The 20,416-nt window shown below is 37.9% G+C and overlaps 1 protein-coding gene across 5 annotated transcripts in view; it reads left to right on the top strand.

The window, feature by feature from the left end:
• CEP162 (centrosomal protein 162) overlaps window positions 1-20,416 on the top strand; it is a 99,079-nt gene that overhangs the window by 30,618 nt on the left and 48,045 nt on the right. For all 5 annotated transcript variants that reach the window (XR_010662477.1, XM_065931354.1, XM_065931352.1 and 2 more), the window contains 7 exons: window positions 5,549-5,740; window positions 6,289-6,370; window positions 13,061-13,343; window positions 14,192-14,450; window positions 17,682-17,815; window positions 18,078-18,305; window positions 18,846-18,986. Coding sequence is in view for 4 of the 5 variants with exons in the window: in XM_065931354.1 (XP_065787426.1) it covers window positions 5,549-5,740; window positions 6,289-6,370; window positions 13,061-13,343; window positions 14,192-14,450; window positions 17,682-17,815; window positions 18,078-18,305; window positions 18,846-18,986 (1,319 nt within the window). In the remaining variant the exon portion in view is untranslated. The remainder of the gene's footprint in view (window positions 1-5,548; window positions 5,741-6,288; window positions 6,371-13,060; window positions 13,344-14,191; window positions 14,451-17,681; window positions 17,816-18,077; window positions 18,306-18,845; window positions 18,987-20,416) is intronic.

Raw genomic sequence — 20,416 nt, 5'->3', positions numbered from 1 at the left:
TCTAGTCATTACCATTCTAAGACTCACCACTGTCTTGTTTCCTTTACCTCCATTTTAAAATGTGAATATAACAATTACAAAGTTTAAACAACAACAAAAAATTGCAACAGAAGTTATTCATCAAAACATTACTCATTTACTTGTTATTGCCTGACTGAATATTCTTCCATGATGGAAGCGTGTGCTGGGCACATGTTCCTTAGTCATATTACTGTTTTTATTTAAATACTTGTCATATGTGCTCTGGTAGTCTGCTTGCACTGTTTTCAGTAAGTAGATATGGATTCTTCTAAAAGACAAGTCTAGAGCTACAGCTTTTCTGATCAGTAATACATTATATGAGGTTCATTTATATACAGGATGGCCAGAGAAACTTTTTTCTAAGATATGCATGAAAACAAAGTCAGAGGAAAGAGTTATCACTCTGCTCTTCATATTTTAAAATGAAAATTCAAACATCTCTGGAACCCATGATTTTCTCTGAATGAAAATCAGAGCAGTTTGAAAACTTCTGCTGTACATTATAAGAAGACTCAGAAATAAAAAACATATTGCTGGAAATAGAAACTCTAATATGATCTGGGAAATTATATAAAAAGTTAAGAATTTTTGGTCTTATTTCTTAAACATTCTTGATTCTGAAATAATTTGGTGAGTCAGTTACTAGAAGAGTAGAGTATGACCTTACTGTCTTTGGTCTTGGACTCATATTTCCAGCCTTGCCAGTTACCAGCTGGGTGACAATGGACAATTAGTGCATCAAAGCCTGTTTCCTCTTCTTTGAAATGACGTTATTTGATGATCAATTGAGATTGTGTAGTGCCTCGCGTACTGTTGCAGTTCAACAAGGAGGAGCAGCTCTGTGGTTCTCATCACTTTGTATTTCAATACTGTTAATAGTCAAACTATAATAAAGAACCTGAAGGCGTGTAATGGCTGATTCATATCAATGTATGACAAAACCCACTGAAAAAAAAAAAAAAAAATTAAAAAAAAAAAAAAGAACCTGAAGGCATAAATACCTTTTGGCTATGAAGTATTAAATTTACCTACTATTTACAAAAGTACACTGGAAAATTTTCAAATCAGAGTCTGAGCTTGGATTAAGAACTGAAAGTATCGGCAGCTTCGTTTGTTTACCATGCGTCTTTGAGCCTTAAGCAGGCTCAGTTTAGGTGGTACATTGTCAAAGATTTGTATCTCTTTTTATTTTGATAATACTGTTCATGAAACTTGTGCTTTACTGTCTTAAAAAGGTTGGAAACTGTAAAATGATGGTCAGATCTCGCCTTTTGCTTGTTTTCCTTTGTCTCAAGGGCAGGGCCCACTTTGTGCCATGGTCGCGTGGCTGCAGCAGTCACAGGACAGTGTTGGTTCACAGCCAGACCCCTGCCTCTGCCAGTAGGATCTGACACTTCTCTGCCTCTTGAAGTAGAAAATATAGTGGGTTTTTGACTTGTGGTAATATATAGAATACATGCAAGAAGTCAGCCCTTTTCTCTCTATAAAATGCATAAAAAGGTTTTAACATAGAAAGGATCTGAGAAAATATTTGAAGAGTTGATAGCTGAAAACTTCCCAAACATGGGAAAGGAAATAGTCAACCAAGTCCAGGAAGCACAGAGGATTCCTAGGCAGGATAAACCCAAGGAGAAACATACCAAGACACATAGTAATCAAACTGATATAAATTAAAGACAGGTAAACTATTAAAAGCAATAAGGGAAAAATGACAAATAACATACAAGGGAGCTCCCATTAGGCTATCAACTGATTCCTCAACAGAAGCTCTACAAGCCAGAAGGGAATGGCATGATATATTTAAAGTGATGAAAGGGAAGAACCTACAACCAAGAAAACCCAGGAAGACTCCCTGGGTTCTCCTTTTGATGGAGAAATCAAAAGCTTTCCAGATAGGCACAAGTTAAGACAATTCAGCACCACCAAACCAGCTTTGAAACAAGTGCTAAAGGAACTTCTTTAGGCAAGAAACACAAGAGAAGGAAGAGACCTACAGAAAGTAAACCCAAAACAGTTAAGAAAATGGTAATAGGGTGATACATATCAATAACTACCGTAAAAGTCAATAGATTAAATGCACCAACCAAAAGACATAGACTGGGTGGATGAAAACATGTGCGTGTATGCACCTCCACTTACATCACTCTGCTTGACACACCCCCATTGTATGTAATTATTTTGTTTTGTTAAGTTAATCATGTTCCCATTATGACTTGCAATTGTAATTATCTTTTGTTTTTTGTTGGGCTATTGATTGTGAAAACTGATAAACATCTTTTACTCTTGTGATTATGTAACTATTACTTAATACCATTGTATCATGATTGGTCAACAGAAAAGTAATAGAACTCTTTATCACCAGAAATAGGATCTAATAGAAAAACCTGTAATCACTTTTTAAAATCCAGATGCATATCAGAATTATCTTGGAAGTTTTTTGAAAAAAATACAAATGCTCAAGTATTACTCTTTTTCTCCAGCGCTCCAAATATGTTTCTGATGGGCAGTCATGTTTAAAAACATCATGATGATCTTTTACTTTTATCTAGTATGTTTCACTTTTTCTATTTCATATTCAGTGCTCCCATTTCATTTAGTTTATATTCTCCAATTTCTCCATCTCTTTTTTTTTTTATGTTCTTTCTCAAGCCTTTATCAAGTATAGTAGAAAAGCTTTTGTATACATATATATAAATACATATAATGTATATATTTTAAAAAACTTATGAATTTTTGCCTAACTAAAAAAATTGTGACATTTTGATTCCACTTGTTTGATTTAGTGTGAATAGAATGCTAGATTTCTAATTAAAGGGCTTCCCTCGTGGCTCAGATGGTAAAGAATCTGCCTGTAGTGTGGAAGACCTGGGTTCAGTCCCTGGGTTAGGAAGATCCCCAGTATTCTTGCCTGGAGAATCTCCCAGGACAGAGGAGCCTGGCGGGCTACAGTCCATGGGGTCGTAAAGACAGAGAGACTGGTGGTCTACAGTCCATGGGGTCACAAAGAGTCTAAAAAAATTGATAACGCAATAAGCAACAAAAGTTTACTGTATAACACAGGGAACTATAGTGAATATCTTGTAATCTATGATGGAAAATAATTTCAAAAATAATATGTGTGTTTGCATAACTGAATCATCTCGCTGTGCATCTGAAACACTGTAAGTCAACTGTACTTCAACTATATATATATATATATATATATATATATATTGAAAAAAGGTCAGCATCTATGACCCTGAAATTATTTTTAGTATCAGTTGGATTAATGATTCAAATTAGGAGACAAGTACCTTTCCCTTGCTCTGTTTTCTGAGCAGCACCTAGTGCTTCTCCATCTTGCATTTCTAATTTTTAACTTTTAGGTAATTTGCTTTTCCACATCTTTGCTCAGCTGTTACTTTAAGCCAAAACCACTTCTTTCTGGCACCTCATGCCTGTTAAATTAGGCATGAGCACTCAGTACTGTGATGCTGTTTCCCATTGGGATCATTTCTTTCATACATACTCAGCAGATACTTAAGCATCCAGGTATTTCTCTAGAGGAGGCAAAATGTCTTCTGCCTTTTTCATTTCTTCATTAAAATTAATTCTCTTCTCCTTTTGAGTCTGATAGATGGTTTGGGGGAAAAAATATGCTTACTTTAGCAGGCAAGATTGTTTTCCTCAAGTCCTGCTGGACACCCCTGCCACTTAACTATTAGTGATTCCAAACTGGTGGTATCCCCTTTTTTAAATGTATTTATCTATTTATTTACTTGGCGGCATTGGGTCTTAGCTGCAGCCTGTGGGATCTCCGTGGCGGCGTACGGATTCTCTGGCAGTGGCGCACAGGCTCTGGAGTATGCAGGCTTCAGTGGTTAGAGCACTCGGGTTCTCTAGTTGTGCACATGGGCTTGGTTGCCCTGCAGCATGTGGGGTCTTAGTTCCCCGACCAGGGATCAAACCTGCATCCCTTGCATTGCAAGGTGGATTCTTAACCACTGGACCTCCAGGGGTCTCCTTCACTTTTTTGTTTTTAGTTTATTTAAGCAAATTTATTCCATACTGGGCAGGCTCCAAACAGCAGTGGTGCCCTGATGACCTGAAGCAGCAGATGCAAAGCTATTCCATTGTGAGGCATTCTTACGTAATCACATGTGATACTTGGCACCCTCTTACACTTAGAGTTGAAACTAGTTCCTCAGAATTTTATACTGTGTAATTTACAGATTATATAGACAAAGAGGAAGCTGTATATATGCTCTTTTATTTTTAGGCATTAATTAATAGTCACAGTTAATCAAGAGAACAGGAGTCTGATCACCCTATTTCTCTTGTTCTACTCTTCTATGATGCTTTTATTCTTCTAATTTTGAAAATTCTACTGTTCATAATGAAAAGTACAAAATGAGTAAGGAAATACTCATAAAAATCTTAGATCATCATTGTAATTAGATTCTTTGAATTCTTTTCTCCAGAGTTTATCAGTTGGTAGGAAGAGAAGGAGGTTAATAGGGACGGAAAAGTGAACTGTGACAGAGGTTCTCTGTTGGGGATAACTGATCACGCCATAGCCAAAGTAGCAGATACTGGGAGCAGAACAGATTTTGTCGGGGAATGTAATTAATTTACTTGAGGATGTATTAGATGTGATTTGCTTCTGGAACAGTCTACATGTCTGTTAGGAAGTTCAGTGTTCAGAAAAGAGACAGAAGATAGATTAAACGGAAGACAGGTTTGGGAGTCAAATGTTTATGGGCAATTACTAAGCAAAGGGTGTTAGTGAAATTATCCATTACAACCCCCCCCCCCGACACACCCATAAAAAAGAGAAGTTTGAAAATAGAGAGCTGAAGACGGAGCCCTGAGATGAGCTATTTACCAGAGAAGGTGGAAAAGCAGCCATCAGAGCAGTGAGAAGAACAAGAAGGTGTCATACAGAAGACACAGCCCCCAGGAAAAGAGTAGGGTCACATGTCTCACAGGGCGAAGAAGATCTTTCAGGCTGAAGAAAGTTAGAGGCTGGGTTTGTCTCCTAGGAAGTTATTTATTTTTTTTTATTATAGCAGCTTTAGCAGGGTTTTGGAACACACTGGACTGCAAAATTAGAGGATTGAATTTCAGTTGAAGAAATGAAGAATACTACATGGTTGGTGGCTCAGGAAAGCAGAGAGAGAGAAAGGTGGGGTGGGGGGCATGTGGAGCAGAGGAGAGACAGAATCCTTGAAAACTTTTTGTGTCAGCTTGAGAAATTTAGGAGTAGTTTTCTCCAGCGCAGAGAGTTTGTATAGGGATAGTGGGCAGAGATGGTTTTACAGGTAGCCTGTCAGAACACAGTTCAGCCTGCTGAAAGAGTCCCCGAGCCTGCTGAGACTGCACGCCGGCAGGCTGTGGCCGCCCGTTACTGAGGTCTGTATTTCACTGTGTCATATCAGGATTGTCCTACAGCCTTGTTCACCGCGCTTAACAGATGAACAGCCAACTTGGTGTTTTTATGTTTCTCGTGTTTGTGCGGTTATGCTAGAGATTACGTTTATCTCAACAGGTATTTCTTACGGACAAAGCAACAGTGACATTGAGGCTCTACATCAGGCTTATTGTCACATAGCCCGGTCTTTGGGAGATGCAGATGAACAAAGAACTGAGAGTAATGCAGCAGAAAATACCAAGAGCTCAACAAAAGGTCATCCTCAAGAAAATGAAGGCTCCTCTAAAAACATCTCTACTACAGAGTCAGGTAAAAGCGTCTTTGTTGGAGCCTCTCTGAGCTGTTTTCAGTATGGTATAGTTTAAATACAATTGGCTGTAGTAGTTATTTCTCAATATCTGAATTTAAAAGTTTGTTTAAATAAATCTGGGAATTACCCTTTTAACTATAAAGTTAGCATCGAAAATAGGTTAAAATTTTAATTCCTCCTCTAATATGCTTTGACCAAATTAAGAAATCTCTTGAATATTTTCACTTTTTTTTATACTTTTCCATGAACATATAGTAATGTTATTTTTTTTTAATGGAGAACAGTTTTGGGGAATCAACTAAATACATGATGTTTGTGGATATAACCATACACATATACTTAGAGGGAAAGAAAGTAGATATATATTTCAAATATAAATACCAAGATTTTTTTGGTACAAATAAGTTTACAGTGGGAATCTGGGATTATTATATGTATCATTTTGTTAACTATGTCAGTCAGAAAATGTGATTTTGGTGGTATTAGATGTTAAATTAAGCAATTTGCATAACATTTTTGGTTGCTGTTTTAACTTTTCTTCCCTCAGATCTGCCCACAGTAGAGGAGCTGATGAAGCCTATCAGAATAGATTCCTTTGGGGTCAGTGGTTTTGATTTACAACCCATCAGGTATGAGTTTCTTGGAATGGATTGTGTAGGTTGTTTGTTTGTTTATTGTTTTGTCACTGCAAACTTCTAGAATCATTTGTTCTACCTAACGATTCCTAGTGAATGATTAAAGGTAGCTGGTATGAATCTACCTGTGAATGAGTCCTGTTTTCTTTTCCTATTAATCTTTACTCAGTTTATCAAAATTCATCTAGTTCTAAAATAAAAAAATAAACAATTGCTGCTAAAAAGTTGCTGCCCTTAGGTGGGTGGTTCTAAAGATTTTCACTGAAAAATAAAATCCCTTCAGCTCTAAATAGTTCAGGGACAGCTGATTCGAACACTGAGTGTGAACATGAATTTTATTCTTTGTGTGAGTCATCTACTCGCTTCCTTATAAACCAGTGAATTCTGCACTTAGTCACAGACTAGCCGTCATCTCCCAGGGTGAGATCTTGGGTCACAAGAGAAATGGGGTTCACAAAAATCTCCAGCTCCAGTACATTTTAATGACAGCTTACAGGACCTGGCTGTCATCCACCAGCACAGAGGATCATATCACAGTCACCTTGTCGTAGGACAGCTTGGCACCCATGCAGCACCAAGAGTGTCGCATCCGTCATCTCGTGAGATCTTTGTAACAAATAGGTCAGCATCTTTATCCCCACCGTTCAAGTGATGCACGCGAGGTAAGCAGACTTAACTGGTAGAGCTCTCACAGGAACCAGACCATGATGACAATAACAGCTAACATTTTAATCACATGCTTACTGTGGACCAGGTGCTGTACAAAGCTCTTTACCTGTCAGACTTTATTTAATCTTACAGCGATTCCATGAAGTCTATTCCACTATCATCCTCATTTCATAGATTAGAAACTGGGGCTTAAAGAGGTTAAATCAGTTTCTCCAGATCATATGGCCATGACCCAGGAACACACTCAGATTGTCAGATTTTATCTCCATAAAATATTTCTGTGAAAAGCCTGTCATCTGTTCATGTATTCACTTGTTCATTTGTGTTTTAACAGACAAGTTTTTGAGCCCCTCTTTGAACTCCATCTTCATCATGTAAATCCACGTGCAGTGATTTCTTGGTCTTTTTCCTACGTTTGTGCTAGTTGAGACAATTCAGTGTAGTTTATACTAAAACTCGTCTGGTTTTGTTGGTAACTCGTGTCCAACTCTTGTGGCTCAGTGGACCGCCAGGCTCCTCTGTCAATGGGATTTTTCAGACAAGAATATGGAGTGGGTTGCCATTTCCTCCTCCAGGGGATTTTCCCGACCCTGGGTTGAACCCTGGTCTCCTGCAAAGCAGACAGATTCTTTACCAACTGGGCTATTAGGGAAGCCCATCTACTTGAATACTAAGTCTAGATTCTTCCACTGATCTGCAGTGCCTGTTAATAGTTTTAAAAGGCAGTTGTGCTCACATAATCGTTGCTGTTTTGGGCTATGCTAGTGTTACTGAAGAGTTTTTGTTTGTTTGTTTTTTTACACGTCTTGTGTCTTTGTTGGCTTCAGTTCAGTGAAGTCACTCAGTTGTGTCCAGCTCTGTTGTGACTCCATGGACTGCAGCATGCCAGGTCTTCCTCTCCATCATCAACTCCCAGAGTTGACCCAAATTCATGTCCATCGAGTCGGTGATGCCATTCAACCATCTCATCCTCTGTCGTCCCCTTCTCCTCCTGCCTTCAATCTTTCCCGCCATCAGGGTCCTTTCAAATGAGGCAGCTCTTCGCATCAGGTGGCCCAGGTATTGGAGTTTCAGCTTCAGCATCAGTCGTTCCAATGAACCCCCAGGACTGATCTCCTTTAGGATAGACTGGTTGGATCTCCTTGCACTCCAAGGGACTCTCAAGAGTCTTCTCCAACACCACAGTTAAGAAGCATCAATTCTTTGACAGTCAGCCTTCTTTATAGTCCAACTCTCACATTCATACACGTATACTGGAAAAACCATAGCCTTGACTAGACGGACCTTTGTTGGCAAAGTAATGTCTCTGCTTTTTAATATTCTGTCTAGGTTGGTTATAACTTTCCTTCCAAGGAGTAAGTGTGTTTTAATTTCATGACTGCATTCACCATCTGCAGTGATTTTGGAGCCCCCAAAAATAAAGTCTGCCACTGTTTCCACTAATTCCCAATCTGTTTGCCATGAAGTGATGGGACCAGATGCCTTGATCTTAGTTTTCTGAATGTTGAGCTTTAAGCCAACTTTTTCACTCTCCTCTTTCACTTTCATCAAGAGGCTTTTCAGTTCTTCTTTGCTTTCTGCTATAAGGGTGGTACCATCTGCATATCTGAGGTGATTGATATTTCTCCCGGCAATCTTGATTCCAGCTTGTGTTTCATCCAGCCCAGCGTTTCTCATGATGTACTCTGTATATAAATTAAATAAGAAGGGTGTCAATATACAGCCTTGACATACTCCTTTTCCTGTTTGGAACCAGTCTGTTGTTCCATGTGTAGTTCTAACTGTTGCTTCCTGACCTGCATACAGGTTTCTCAAGAGGCAGGTCAGGTGGTCTGGTATTCCCATCTCTTTCAGAATTTTCCACAGTTTATTGTAGATCCACAGAGTCAAAGGCTTTGGCATAGTCAATAAAGCAGAAATAGATGTTTTTCTGGAACTCTTTTTTTTTTTTAATTTATTTTTATTAGTTGGAGGCTAATTACTTTACAATATTGTAGTGGTTTTTGTCATACATTGACATGAATCAGCCATGGATTTACATGTATTCCCCATCCCGATCCCCCCTCCCACCTCCCTCTCCACCTGATCCCTCCGGGTCTTCCCAGTGCACCAGCCCCGAGCACTTGTCTCATGCATCCAGCCTGGGCTGGTGATATGTTTCACCCTAGATAATATACATGTTTCGATGCTGTTCTCTTGAAACATCCCACCCTCGCCTTCTCCCACAGAGTCCAAAAGTCTGTTCTGTACATCTGTGTCTCTTTTTCTGTTTTGCATATAGGGTTATCGTTACCATCTTTCTAAATTCCATATATATGCGTTAGTATACTGTATCGGTCTTTATCTTTCTGGCTTACTTCACTCTGTATAATGGGCTCCAGTTTCATCTATCTCATTAGAACTGATTTTTGATGATCCAGCAGATGTCAGCAATTTGATCTTGGCTCCTCTGCCTTTTCTAAATCCAGCTTGAACATCTGGAATTTCACAGTTCATGTATTGCTGAAGCCTGGCTTGGAGAATGTTGAGCATCACGTTCCTAGTGTGTGAGATAAGTGCAATTGTGCGGTAGTTTGAGCATTCTTTGGCTTTGCCTTTCTTTGGGATTGGAATGAAAACAGACCTTTTCCAGTTCTGTGGCCACTGCTGAGTTTTCCAAATTTGCTGGCCTATTGAGCACTTTCACAGCATCATCTTTTAGGATTTGAAATAGCTCAACTGGAATTCCATCACCTCCACTAGCTTTGTTCATAGTGATGCTTCCTAAGGCCCACTTGACTTCACATTCCAGGATGTCTGGCTTTAGGTAGCATCATTTTAGTAATGTGGATTCTAGTATCGATTTTTGCATTTGTGTTTAAGAGCTGAAAACAAGTGTGCTTACATTAAGGGCATAACAATAATCATAGAAATGTCAGTAGTATAAACCCTAGTATACTTATCAAAAAATGTTTTATAGCAAACTAGGATAAGTAATTCTAGCTGCTGTAACAACAGAAAAAAATCCCTTGAAAAGTTTAGCATCATCAAAAGTGTATTTCTTACTCACATCACAATTCCATGTATCTCAGTGGATTTGGGGTGGGACTCTGGTCCACATAGTCTGTTTAGGGACCCAGGCTGTTTCAGTCATCAACACACAGCTTTAAGGTTCTCATGGCTTCATGTAAAGAGTCTATAAGGAGAGAAAAAAGATGGTTTAGCGTACTTCCTTTTAACTGCCTCAACAGAAATGTTACATCACTTCAGTCTATGTTCTATTGGTAAGAACCAGCACCTCTAGCCAACAAGATCCAAAAGGAATGGAAAATGGTTTGCTTTTGTACCCAGAAAGAAAGTCAGTGCGTTTGGTAGGCATCTAGCCTATCTCCACCCAGAATCTCCACTTCTGTCAAATATCCATTCCACTCTTCTTCATACAAAGACCTACTTCACACAACAACCTACTGAGCTCCTCCCCAAAGCAAACAGCTGGAAGTCCCATTTAAGACTGTATTCATCTGAAAGGCCAGAATTTCTAGGTGAAGCACAGTTCTCTTCATCAGGTTTGAATATAGCTCCTCATTGTCTGCTAATCAATGAATTAAAAAGACAAGTTCATACTTCCTTACGCACACCGCTCCCATTCAGAAAGGAAAAGTATGAGAAGAAAGTAATAGCCATCAGTAATGCAACTCTGAAACCCACTGAAAGACCTCATAAGGAATTTTCCTTAATTACGCCATGATTCTGCTCTTAAGGAGGAACTGCCAAGTAACTATTGTTTCATATAGCTCTTGGTTCCAATCCTTGAAGAATTTGTCTTGTATTTTATCACCGTTGGCTTCAACTGAAGTGGTTTTCAGGGGGAAGGTATGCCCTTGGAGGAGGTGATCATTTCTCCATCTGCTTTCTGCCTGCAGGTGGTTTTAAGGCTCCGAAACAAGTCTCTAGCCTTTTTCTTTTTTTGAGAAGAGTTGTGGTTTCTTTGTCATTACAGTTCCTTCAGAAGGTTTATTAGGCTTCAGATGTACTTGGTTCCAGTTAGTCCCGTGTGCCAGGAACTACACTTAACGTTCTTTGCTAGACAGAGGTTTTACATCTGCCTTATGTCTGCTTCCTTATTTCCTCTGTTTTTTTCTCTCTCAGTTGCAGCTGTCTGAATATATTATTAGGAACAGTAACCTTAAGTTTGAAGATGACACTTAGAATAATATTATATTTGCCAAGGGACTGAGTCTCTTTTCAACCAGAAAGTCTCATTGGTATCTTGCTTTTTCATAACATTTTGTAATGCTGAATCTTACTGTTTGAGTTTAGACACCGAGAGTGAACCTAAGACACCTTAAATGCCCAGACTTCGTTCCCTCTGATTTCTTCTTAACAAACCAACCCATTCTATCTTGAAATTATTTTTTTCTCATAATATCTTGTCAAAAGTAGCTAGTGGTAGCTGGCACTTAAAAACTGCCTGTTGTCTCCTACTATTTTCTTAGTACCCTAGACTGGGTAGCCATGTGGTCTGCCTTATAAACTGTTGTAGGTGACAGCTTAGCAAATGTTCTGTTACCATAAAACATGGGTTGTTACCTCTCCAGCCTCTGTATCAATTTCCTTGCCACCTAAAACCCACCTACTAAGCCTCATATTTTAGATTCTTGTCATCGTAGCACTCACATTCTAAAGACAAGAACTAGCATGTGGCCCCATTTAGACTGAAGGCAGTGATGAAATGTAGTTCAGTCGGTTCACAGCAAGAAAGGGGAACGATTATGATAATAATCGGATTCTGCTACCATTAAGAAGGAAAGAATTGTTACCGACATGCTTTCTGATTATTCCAGCTACTTCAAGTATTTCTAACAATTATTTTTTTTTTCTAACAATTATTAAGAAGCCAGTCTATCTTATGTGAAAATGGTAGCCTCTTAAACTTTCCTTTTATCTTATTTTACAAATGTAAAAATCAAGTAACCTAATGGACCATGATCTAGTAATTCAAAAATGACAATATACATATTTCTGGAACTCCCATAATATGCCAATATCTAATCACATTTATAATATTTCTTTAAGGGATAGTTTCCATATTTTAAAAACCTACTGATCTGAAATGTAACATTGCATTTAAGTGTTTTAAAATAAAGGAATGATTTTATTTTAAAGTCCTAGTGATTTTTCTTGTTTCACTTAAAAAATTTCCTGTACTGTGGATGAAATTATTCATTTTAATATTTATGTTTTATGCCTTAATTTAAATTATGGTTACTTCTTAATTTCTTCTGCTCTATATACTTAGTTGCTCAGTCATGTCTGACTCTTTGCGACCCCATGGAGTGTAGCCCCCCAGGCTCCTCTCTTTATGGAATTCTCCAGGCAAGAATACTGGAGTGGGTTGCCATGCCCTCCTCCAGGGGATCTCCCCAACTGAGGGGATCAAACCCAAGTCTCTGGCATTGCAGGCAGATTCTTTACCAGCTGAGCCACCAGGGAACCCCAAGAATACTGGAGTGGGAAGCCTGTCCCTTCTCCAGGGGATCTTCCTCAACTAAGAATTGAACCAGGGTCTTCTGCATTGCAGGAGGATTCTTTACCAGCTGAGCTACCAGGGAAGCTAGAAATGTGTAAAATATTTTTCCTGCCTCAAATGCATGTTGACTTTATGAGCTCTATTACAAAAAGGCCATTTAGAAATTCATTTTTAAATTTTTCTTGGACAGAAGCAATCTCAGTCTTGTTTGGTTTGTCTTTCCTTTGAAGTAGGTCTCAGAGTCAACCATGAAGTCCCTTATGCAGCATTGAAATTACTATTTTAAAACAATTATGTGATGCTGTAAGTTTACTGTCTTAAACCAGAATTGTAAATAATATGTTTAACATTAGTAACCTAATTTAAACTTTTACAAATATTAAGTATATTTAATATTATATATTAATGTAAATATGTTTTTATATAATATGTATACACATATTAATAAAACTGATATTTGAGGACTTACATAGGGTTCATTCTCTGTGTCCTGTTTTGTTTTATAGCTATAAGAAACTGGCTGAGAATAAAGAAACTGAATTTGTTAGCCCTTTACCCCTCAAGATTAACCCAAATGTTGTGTCTCAAGAAGCACAAACTGTGAGCCAATTTCTGGACAAAAATGAAGAGAATGTAGTTTTAGAAAAGGCAACAAATGAAGGTACAGAAGATAACTATCCAAGAGTAAATACTGTGGAAGAACAAATAGATAAAATGTACCTTGATATTCTGAAGAAAAAAATATCTGTTGGTGCTTCATTATTACCTCAGGATGACAAGACAAATAAGGTAAGTTTTATAATTTGAATTGATTTGGCCTACTGATAAATGAAGCTGTGTAAATACTGTTGAGAAGTGTGTATTTCCTAAGTTAGCGGGATCACGCACATACTGACCTCCACATAACTCCTGGACATCTGTGAGCAGTATCTATTATAACACACTGCGGTCCCCAAATTTAAAAATACCACCGTAGCGTTAGCTCTTTTTTAGAAGGCGTTCTGTATATTTACACTTTTTAATAAATGCAGTCTAGAGCTTGAGCAGCACAGATTCAGGGCACTCATCACCCTGGTGCTTTGCGGTCACCTCGTAGTCTGTGTGGTACAACAGTGGGTACATTGGCGTTTTGTACACATGCTGCTCACAGCTCTTGAGAAACTTGCATTTCACTGTTGCTTTTTTCTCTCTTCTTGATTTATTCTGATTATATATAATCAGGCCATGACCACAGTATTCCATTTTTACTTTACAGTTTTGAGTTATGTGTTTACCGTAAACTATCACCTTATAGAATAAGGCAGGGTACTAATAAATTTTTACATTGAGAGCTCTGAAGAAAAAAGATAAGATTTTTGTCATTTCAAAACTTGTTCTTCTCTGCTTTCCTCCATGTTCATTCAATGCTTTCTGGCAAGCTTATTTTGTTTTATTATTTAGCTTTGTCTTACTCTTGATTTTGAAAATGTTGGTTCCAAATATTAAAATTCTGATGACTTTAATTTAGAGGACTTTAATGGTTTGCCTTCTATGAATTATGTTCTTTAGTTATCAATATGATTTTACTACCTGTTAATCTTATTTGCAACTGTAGTTGAAGTTTATTTAAGTACTGAAGAGTTTGTACTTGTATGCAGACTTTAAGATCTCAGCTTGATTCTGGAGAAGGGACTGTAACTGGTAAACAGCTACCGTACAAGAAGGCCAGAAGTGCACCTCCTTTATTTAAAAGAAAACCCCAGAGTGGATTATATGCATCAGTTAGGAGTTCAGGGTATGGCAAACCCAGTTCACCTTTCAAGACATTTTCTAATCTTGAAAAGAAAACTTCAAAGGACATCATGAAGAGCAAAAACTTGAGATCTATTCCTGCCTCAAATCAAAGTAGGAAAAAAGGTAATCATTCTATACATATAGTATATTATATTCCTTGTTCTCTGCTTTCCTTGTTTCCTTTCTCCTTCTATGAACTTTTCTTATTAATAGAAAAAAAATGAGTTGTAATCATTACATTCCTTTTCTGAAAGATTCAATTCTATTGAGTTCAAGAGGTTTTTCATCATTAGTTCTAGGTCTTCCTGAAAGAAACCCAGGAAGTATAGGAAGTGAATATAAAATAGGAGAGTTCAACTCCTCCTCATCTGGCTGGCTTTGTAATATCCAAAATGTTTGCCAGAGCAGAGCCATCAATTCAGAATCAAGTGGCAATGTACAGGTGAAGGTTGATCCGGAAAGAAATACCTGGGTATTAGTTCAGTATAGACTTTGGAGAGTCAAGATGTTTTCTGGATTACAGAATGCCTGCTTCTATATGTCACAGTTCAGGTCGGTTCAGTTCAGTCTCTCTGTCATGTCCGACTCTCTGCGACCCTATGGACTGCAGCACACCAGGCTTTCCTGTCCATCACCAACTCCCAGAGGTTGTTCAGACTCATGTCCATTGAATCGGTCGGTGATGCCATCCAACCATCTCATCCTCTGTCGTCCCCTTCTCCTCCCGCCTCTCATCACAGTGCCTCCTAATCTAGTTATTTCCTTATTTAGTCATTTGTTAATATGTTGGCAGTAGGGAAGGGTAATTTTCCACTTAGAAGCCCATGCTGCTAGTAAAAGAAATAGAGATGTTTGACTTAGACCCACATTTCTGTTGCCTTTGGACTTCACTGGGGAAGGGAGAGCAATAGAGCCAGAAGCATTTTGTCCTTTTCTGTATGATTAAATCAAATAGGTACCAGTTCCATCATTGCTACCTGGTAACAATAGCTGTCAGAGGAGAAATAACCTCATTGGAAAATTTACTTCTGCTTTAGTATGTTTTCCCTTGCCTTTCCCTGCAACTGTCAATTTCAGGACCACTTTGACTGTATTTAAAATTCTTTCACATCAAAGATTCTTTTCTTCTGTCTATGCTTGTGCATATTCGCTACAGAAACTCATGCGTGTAAGCTGGAAAGGCTGGGGCTGACCCGTGTGAGCAGGGTAACAGCAGTCAGGGGTGGGTCTTCTGGAGATACAGAATTGTAATTGCTGGCTTAATGCAAGCATCCTTTCCTCCTGTTCTCAACCTGTGGACCTCTGATCCCTTCCTCTAAGAAGTCTCCTGTGGTTTTGTTTTCTCTTACTTTTCTGTGAAACAACTAGAGGGAAGGAGAAAGGCAAGCATGTGAACGAACAGACAAAACATTTTATAAGAATAGAGCACATTTCGTAAGTTCTTTCAAAATAAATATTAGATTTAGTTTTATTTAAATCCTTAGGAAGAAAAAGAAACTTCCTCCTAAGAAATATTATATCCCAAAAGATTGTTTTAATAAAATAGACCATGAAAACCCCTGAAAGGTTGCCAAAACCATGTTGTTTTTTTACCTACATTTTTCAATTCTATACATTATCCGTTTCCCTTCTATGAAATATGAAGTAGTAAAACCCCCCCACTCACATGCCTGCTGCTCATTTTTGTTGGTTCTATTTTTATTTGTTCAAGATACATCTATTATATTCTCTCCAGCAACTGTAATTCCCCACAGCTTTTGAATGTGGGTCTTGGTTCTGGCTGTTACAGTACCAGAATGCTTTTCACTAGTCCCTTAACCATCACTTTCTAGAATTATTTTGGTTGATTTCTTATTTGACTGAATTTTCTTAATCCATTGTTTTTTCAAGAAGGGCTCATGAGTTCCAAACACTGTGCTTTTCACATTTGAATTTTATATCCAAGCGAATTTTCTTTCATGTATAAGGAGAAAAGATATTGTCCATGTACTGTTACTGAAAATAATTACCTAGGGAGACCAAAATTAAGAACTCAGGAAGGAAGAATTCTGGCATAAAAGCCCTGGCTGACTGCAGCTTGAGCAAGAACCACTTGTCACTCTTGGCTGCCTCGTCCTTGGAAGAATCACAGGGCTAGCAGATCACACCCCATGCATTGGCCATGTTAATGGGCCTCCAGTGACTTGGAAGGTTTAATGCCTGCTTTTACAATGACTCAAACTGTTCCTTTATGAACAGTTTAAGAAGTTTTCTCCAGAAAAACCTTCCACATCACAAGTCCAATTAAATATGATTACTACTATATGAGGAAACACTGGCATGGCTGAAAGAGAGTAGAAGGAAATCTCAGGGTGAGGTCGTGTTGGGGACTTGCTGTTTCTTTTGACTTTTCTATATTTTCCAAATCTTTAATGACCATGTGTTTTAACTTCAATGAAAAAGCCAACCTTGCATTTAAAAAGTTGGCATCTTAAAGAAATTATATTAAAAATATAAGTTTCGGATGTTTCATTTACATCTATGGCAATCAAGTACATGTTTATGCAATATTCAGTTCAGAATCTGTAATGTTAGAATATGGGCCTGAGGATCTCTTCTCAGTATTTCCGTTAATTTTTTTTTTTGTTATAAATTGAGCAACTTATTGGTCTTAGAATTATTTCTTCTTTTTGTAAGATTTACAAGGTACCTTAAAAACTGAAAATTTGACCGGTATATGTGTGTGTGTGTGTGTGTGTGTGTGTGTGTGTGTGTGTGTGTGTGTATGTATAAACCACATTTTTTTCTAATTTAATAAACAATATTATAGCAGTTTTATCATTTTATTTTTAATCAGATTTTAAACTACTTGTTATGAGGTGTGCATGAAATTTATATTATTCCAGTGATACTATATCTTGATATACATTATTTATAAAAATTGTGCTTTGAGAACACACTTTAGTCTGAACTGAAATATTTCATTATCAGCTGCTCTTTGATTCATCATTTAAATACTTCTATTTGCTATTGCTATGAACATTTAAAATGATGACTTATTGAAAAATAATAAAACCTGAAATTACCCTAATCCACATTCTCCTCACACTTATCGAGCTCCATCTGTCGTTTAATATGAATCTTGGGTCAAGGAGCCTTCTGTGTCAAATCGAATAGAATGTTGATTGTGGGCTGGCGTTCCGAGTGCAGTGAAACAGATGCCTTGCAGTGTTTGTTAGGCATTGGCCTCCTTTGAGATGCTCATTTGTCTTAGTGTCCTCACTGGATTAGTACTTACTGTTAGATAATTGCCTGAATACACAGTCAACATGGTTTATATTTGTGGTGCTTTTATCCATTGTTCACAATATTTAGAAATCTTATCTGCAACAAAGCTGATCAAGCCTGCATCTTTGGGTAAACCAACTCCCCAAACTGAAAGTTGGCTGGCTACTCCTAAGTCGTCTGAGGGCCCCACAGAAGTTGACTCCTGTGTTCAGTTTCAGAATGTAGGTATTAAATTTAAAAATAATATTCATACTGTTTTATGTTCTATATATACTGAAGCAACTATAAAAAATGAAATATTTGAAATTTCTTTTGTGTTGACGGATACTTATCACTTTTATTGAACAAGTATTGATCTTCTTGATTAGTAGAATATTGTTAAACATGTCATTTTTATTCTTTGTGGGTGTTTTGTCCCCTAACCACCTATGTTTGAATCTATTATGTAACTCTTCATAATGAAGTAATGCTTTTCATTAAAAGGATTCTTTAGGATACCATGGTGGGAACAAGGAGACAGAATTGCTTATGTTTAAAAGAGTTCAGGAAGCAGAGGAAAAATGGAAGGGTGCCCAAGCTCTGATTGAGCAAATTAAAGTCACTTTCTCAGAAAAGGAGAAAGAGCTGGAAAATAAGATGGAGGAACTAAAGAGACAGCAGGAAAAGGAACTCTTCAGACTGAATCAAGACAATTATATTCTTCAGGCCAAGGTACTAGACACATTGTCCTATTTCTCCTTTTATTTATTAAAAAGAACTTGTACTCTCTGCTAAATGCATTGTTATTTTCTTGTCCCTGGGGCCTCTTGACTTGATATATTTGCTGCATAAAACATGAACACGGTTTCTGACAGTGCCTCCTTACGAAAGAGCCTACTTGGAATCCTTGGGGGGGAAATAAAAAATTAAATTGGTTCATTTTTATAGTTTTCTTGTTAGCAGCCTTTTTTGAAAACTAATCACTTGGTTCACTGTGACCTTCAGGGAAGATAACAGTTTCAGAAAGAAAGCTATAGAAGTTCTAGATTCAGAAAAGTGACACTGGTAGCATTTCTTGAGTTACTTCCGCCCTCAGAACCATCAGTACGAAGCATCACTGTAGTGACTTAATTGTAGTTGGTATTATGATAATTCTGATGTGCTTATAAGACAGTCTTGGGTCTATACACCTAGAGTTTTCTGATGTCTTTCCTCACTTCTCACTGTATCATTTTCTTCCCCAAATGAAACAATACCTGCATTTTCTCAAAGTTGAGTAGCTTTGAAGAAGCAAGCAAAAAACACAGGTGGTTGCATTTGGGAGAAACAACTGATCCTGTCACTGAAGAAAAATTGAAGCAAATCCAAAAAGAAATACAAGAACAAGAGGTGCTTCTTCAAGGATATCAGCAGGTATGGCTCTTCAGCACAAAGTTAGTCTTGAGATTCTTTGATTATAAAAATAAGGCATTTAAAAATATTTCTGTGTCCATTTAACAGGTGATGGCAATGTAGGGAAGTAATAATTTGACTAGTCTGTGCATTTTTTATGGGGAGAATTAAAGCGATTAAGAGCATGGGTTCTGGATTCAAAAAAATCTGATTTTAGATTTTGCTTCACTACCTGCTCTATAGCCTTAGGCAAATCACATTACCTCTTTACAGCAGTTTCCTCATCTGTGAAATGAGGGTAATAATACTTGTGTCAACGCATTTATATGGAATTTAGAGAGATGGTAACGATAACCCTATTTGCAAAACAAAAAGAGACACAGATGTATGGAACAGACTTTTGGACTCTGTGGGAGAAGGCAAGGGTGGGATGTTTCGAGAGAACAGCATCGAAACATGTATATTGTCAAGGGTGAAACAGATCACCAGCCCAGGTTGGATGCGTGAGACAAGTGTTCGGGGCTGGTGCACTGGGAAGACCCAAAATGATTGGGTGGAGAGAGAGGTGAGAGGGGGGATTGGGATGGGGAATACATGTAAATCCATGGCTGATTCATGTCAATGTATGACAAAAACCACTACAATATTGTAAAATAATTAGCCTCCAACTAATAAAAATAAATGAAAAAAAAAAACAATACATGTCTCACAATGGTTGTGAAATTAAAATAAGACTGCAGATCAACCTCTTCCTGCCTTCCGCACAGTAACCAGTTAGTGCATGTTGGCCTTTTAGTAATTCTAATAGTCAGATTTCCTTAGAAACTGTCTTTTTTTTGCATTGAAAGTGTTAGTCACTCAGTCATGTCTAACTCTTTCCAGCCCCAGGGACTGTAGCCTGTCAGACTCCTCTGTCCTTGGGATTCTCCAGGCAAGAATACGGGAGTGGGTTGCCATTCCCTTCTCCAGGGGATCTTTTTTTTTTTTTTCCCGTAGTAATATTGACTAGTTTTGATACTATATTGAGAACTATAAATCTGAAATCAATTGCCAATGCCTTGAGAATAAAAATAAAAAATGAATTAAATGGGAGAAACCGTGTGTGTTCTGCGGAAGCCTTATATTGGTTCTCTGTGATAACGGAGTCTTGGTGGTGTTGACTGTCTGCCGGGGCAGGTCTGGCGATCTTCCAGCATGAGGCTTGTCTTAGTTTAACTTCTCTATTCTTTTCCTCTGTCTCATTCCTTTTTTCTCTTGACAACTGTAACCTAAGCATCCAGCCTCACAATAACAAGCATTTTCATTCTGGGGACATCCAGAGAAAGCATTACCATATCAGAAATTACAGCTTTTCTTTTTACTGTTTATTTATTTTTTCACTGGTCTCAGTTGGGGCACTCAGGACCTTGACCTTCTTTGCAGCATGTGTGATCTTTAGTCTCGGCATGTGA

This window comes from Muntiacus reevesi, chromosome 3 (genome assembly GCF_963930625.1).
Source record: "Muntiacus reevesi chromosome 3, mMunRee1.1, whole genome shotgun sequence".
Classification (NCBI taxonomy): domain Eukaryota; kingdom Metazoa; phylum Chordata; class Mammalia; order Artiodactyla; family Cervidae; genus Muntiacus; species Muntiacus reevesi.
The sequence above is the reverse complement of the archived record's forward strand: the minus strand, read 5'-3'. Positions and strand labels throughout refer to the sequence as shown.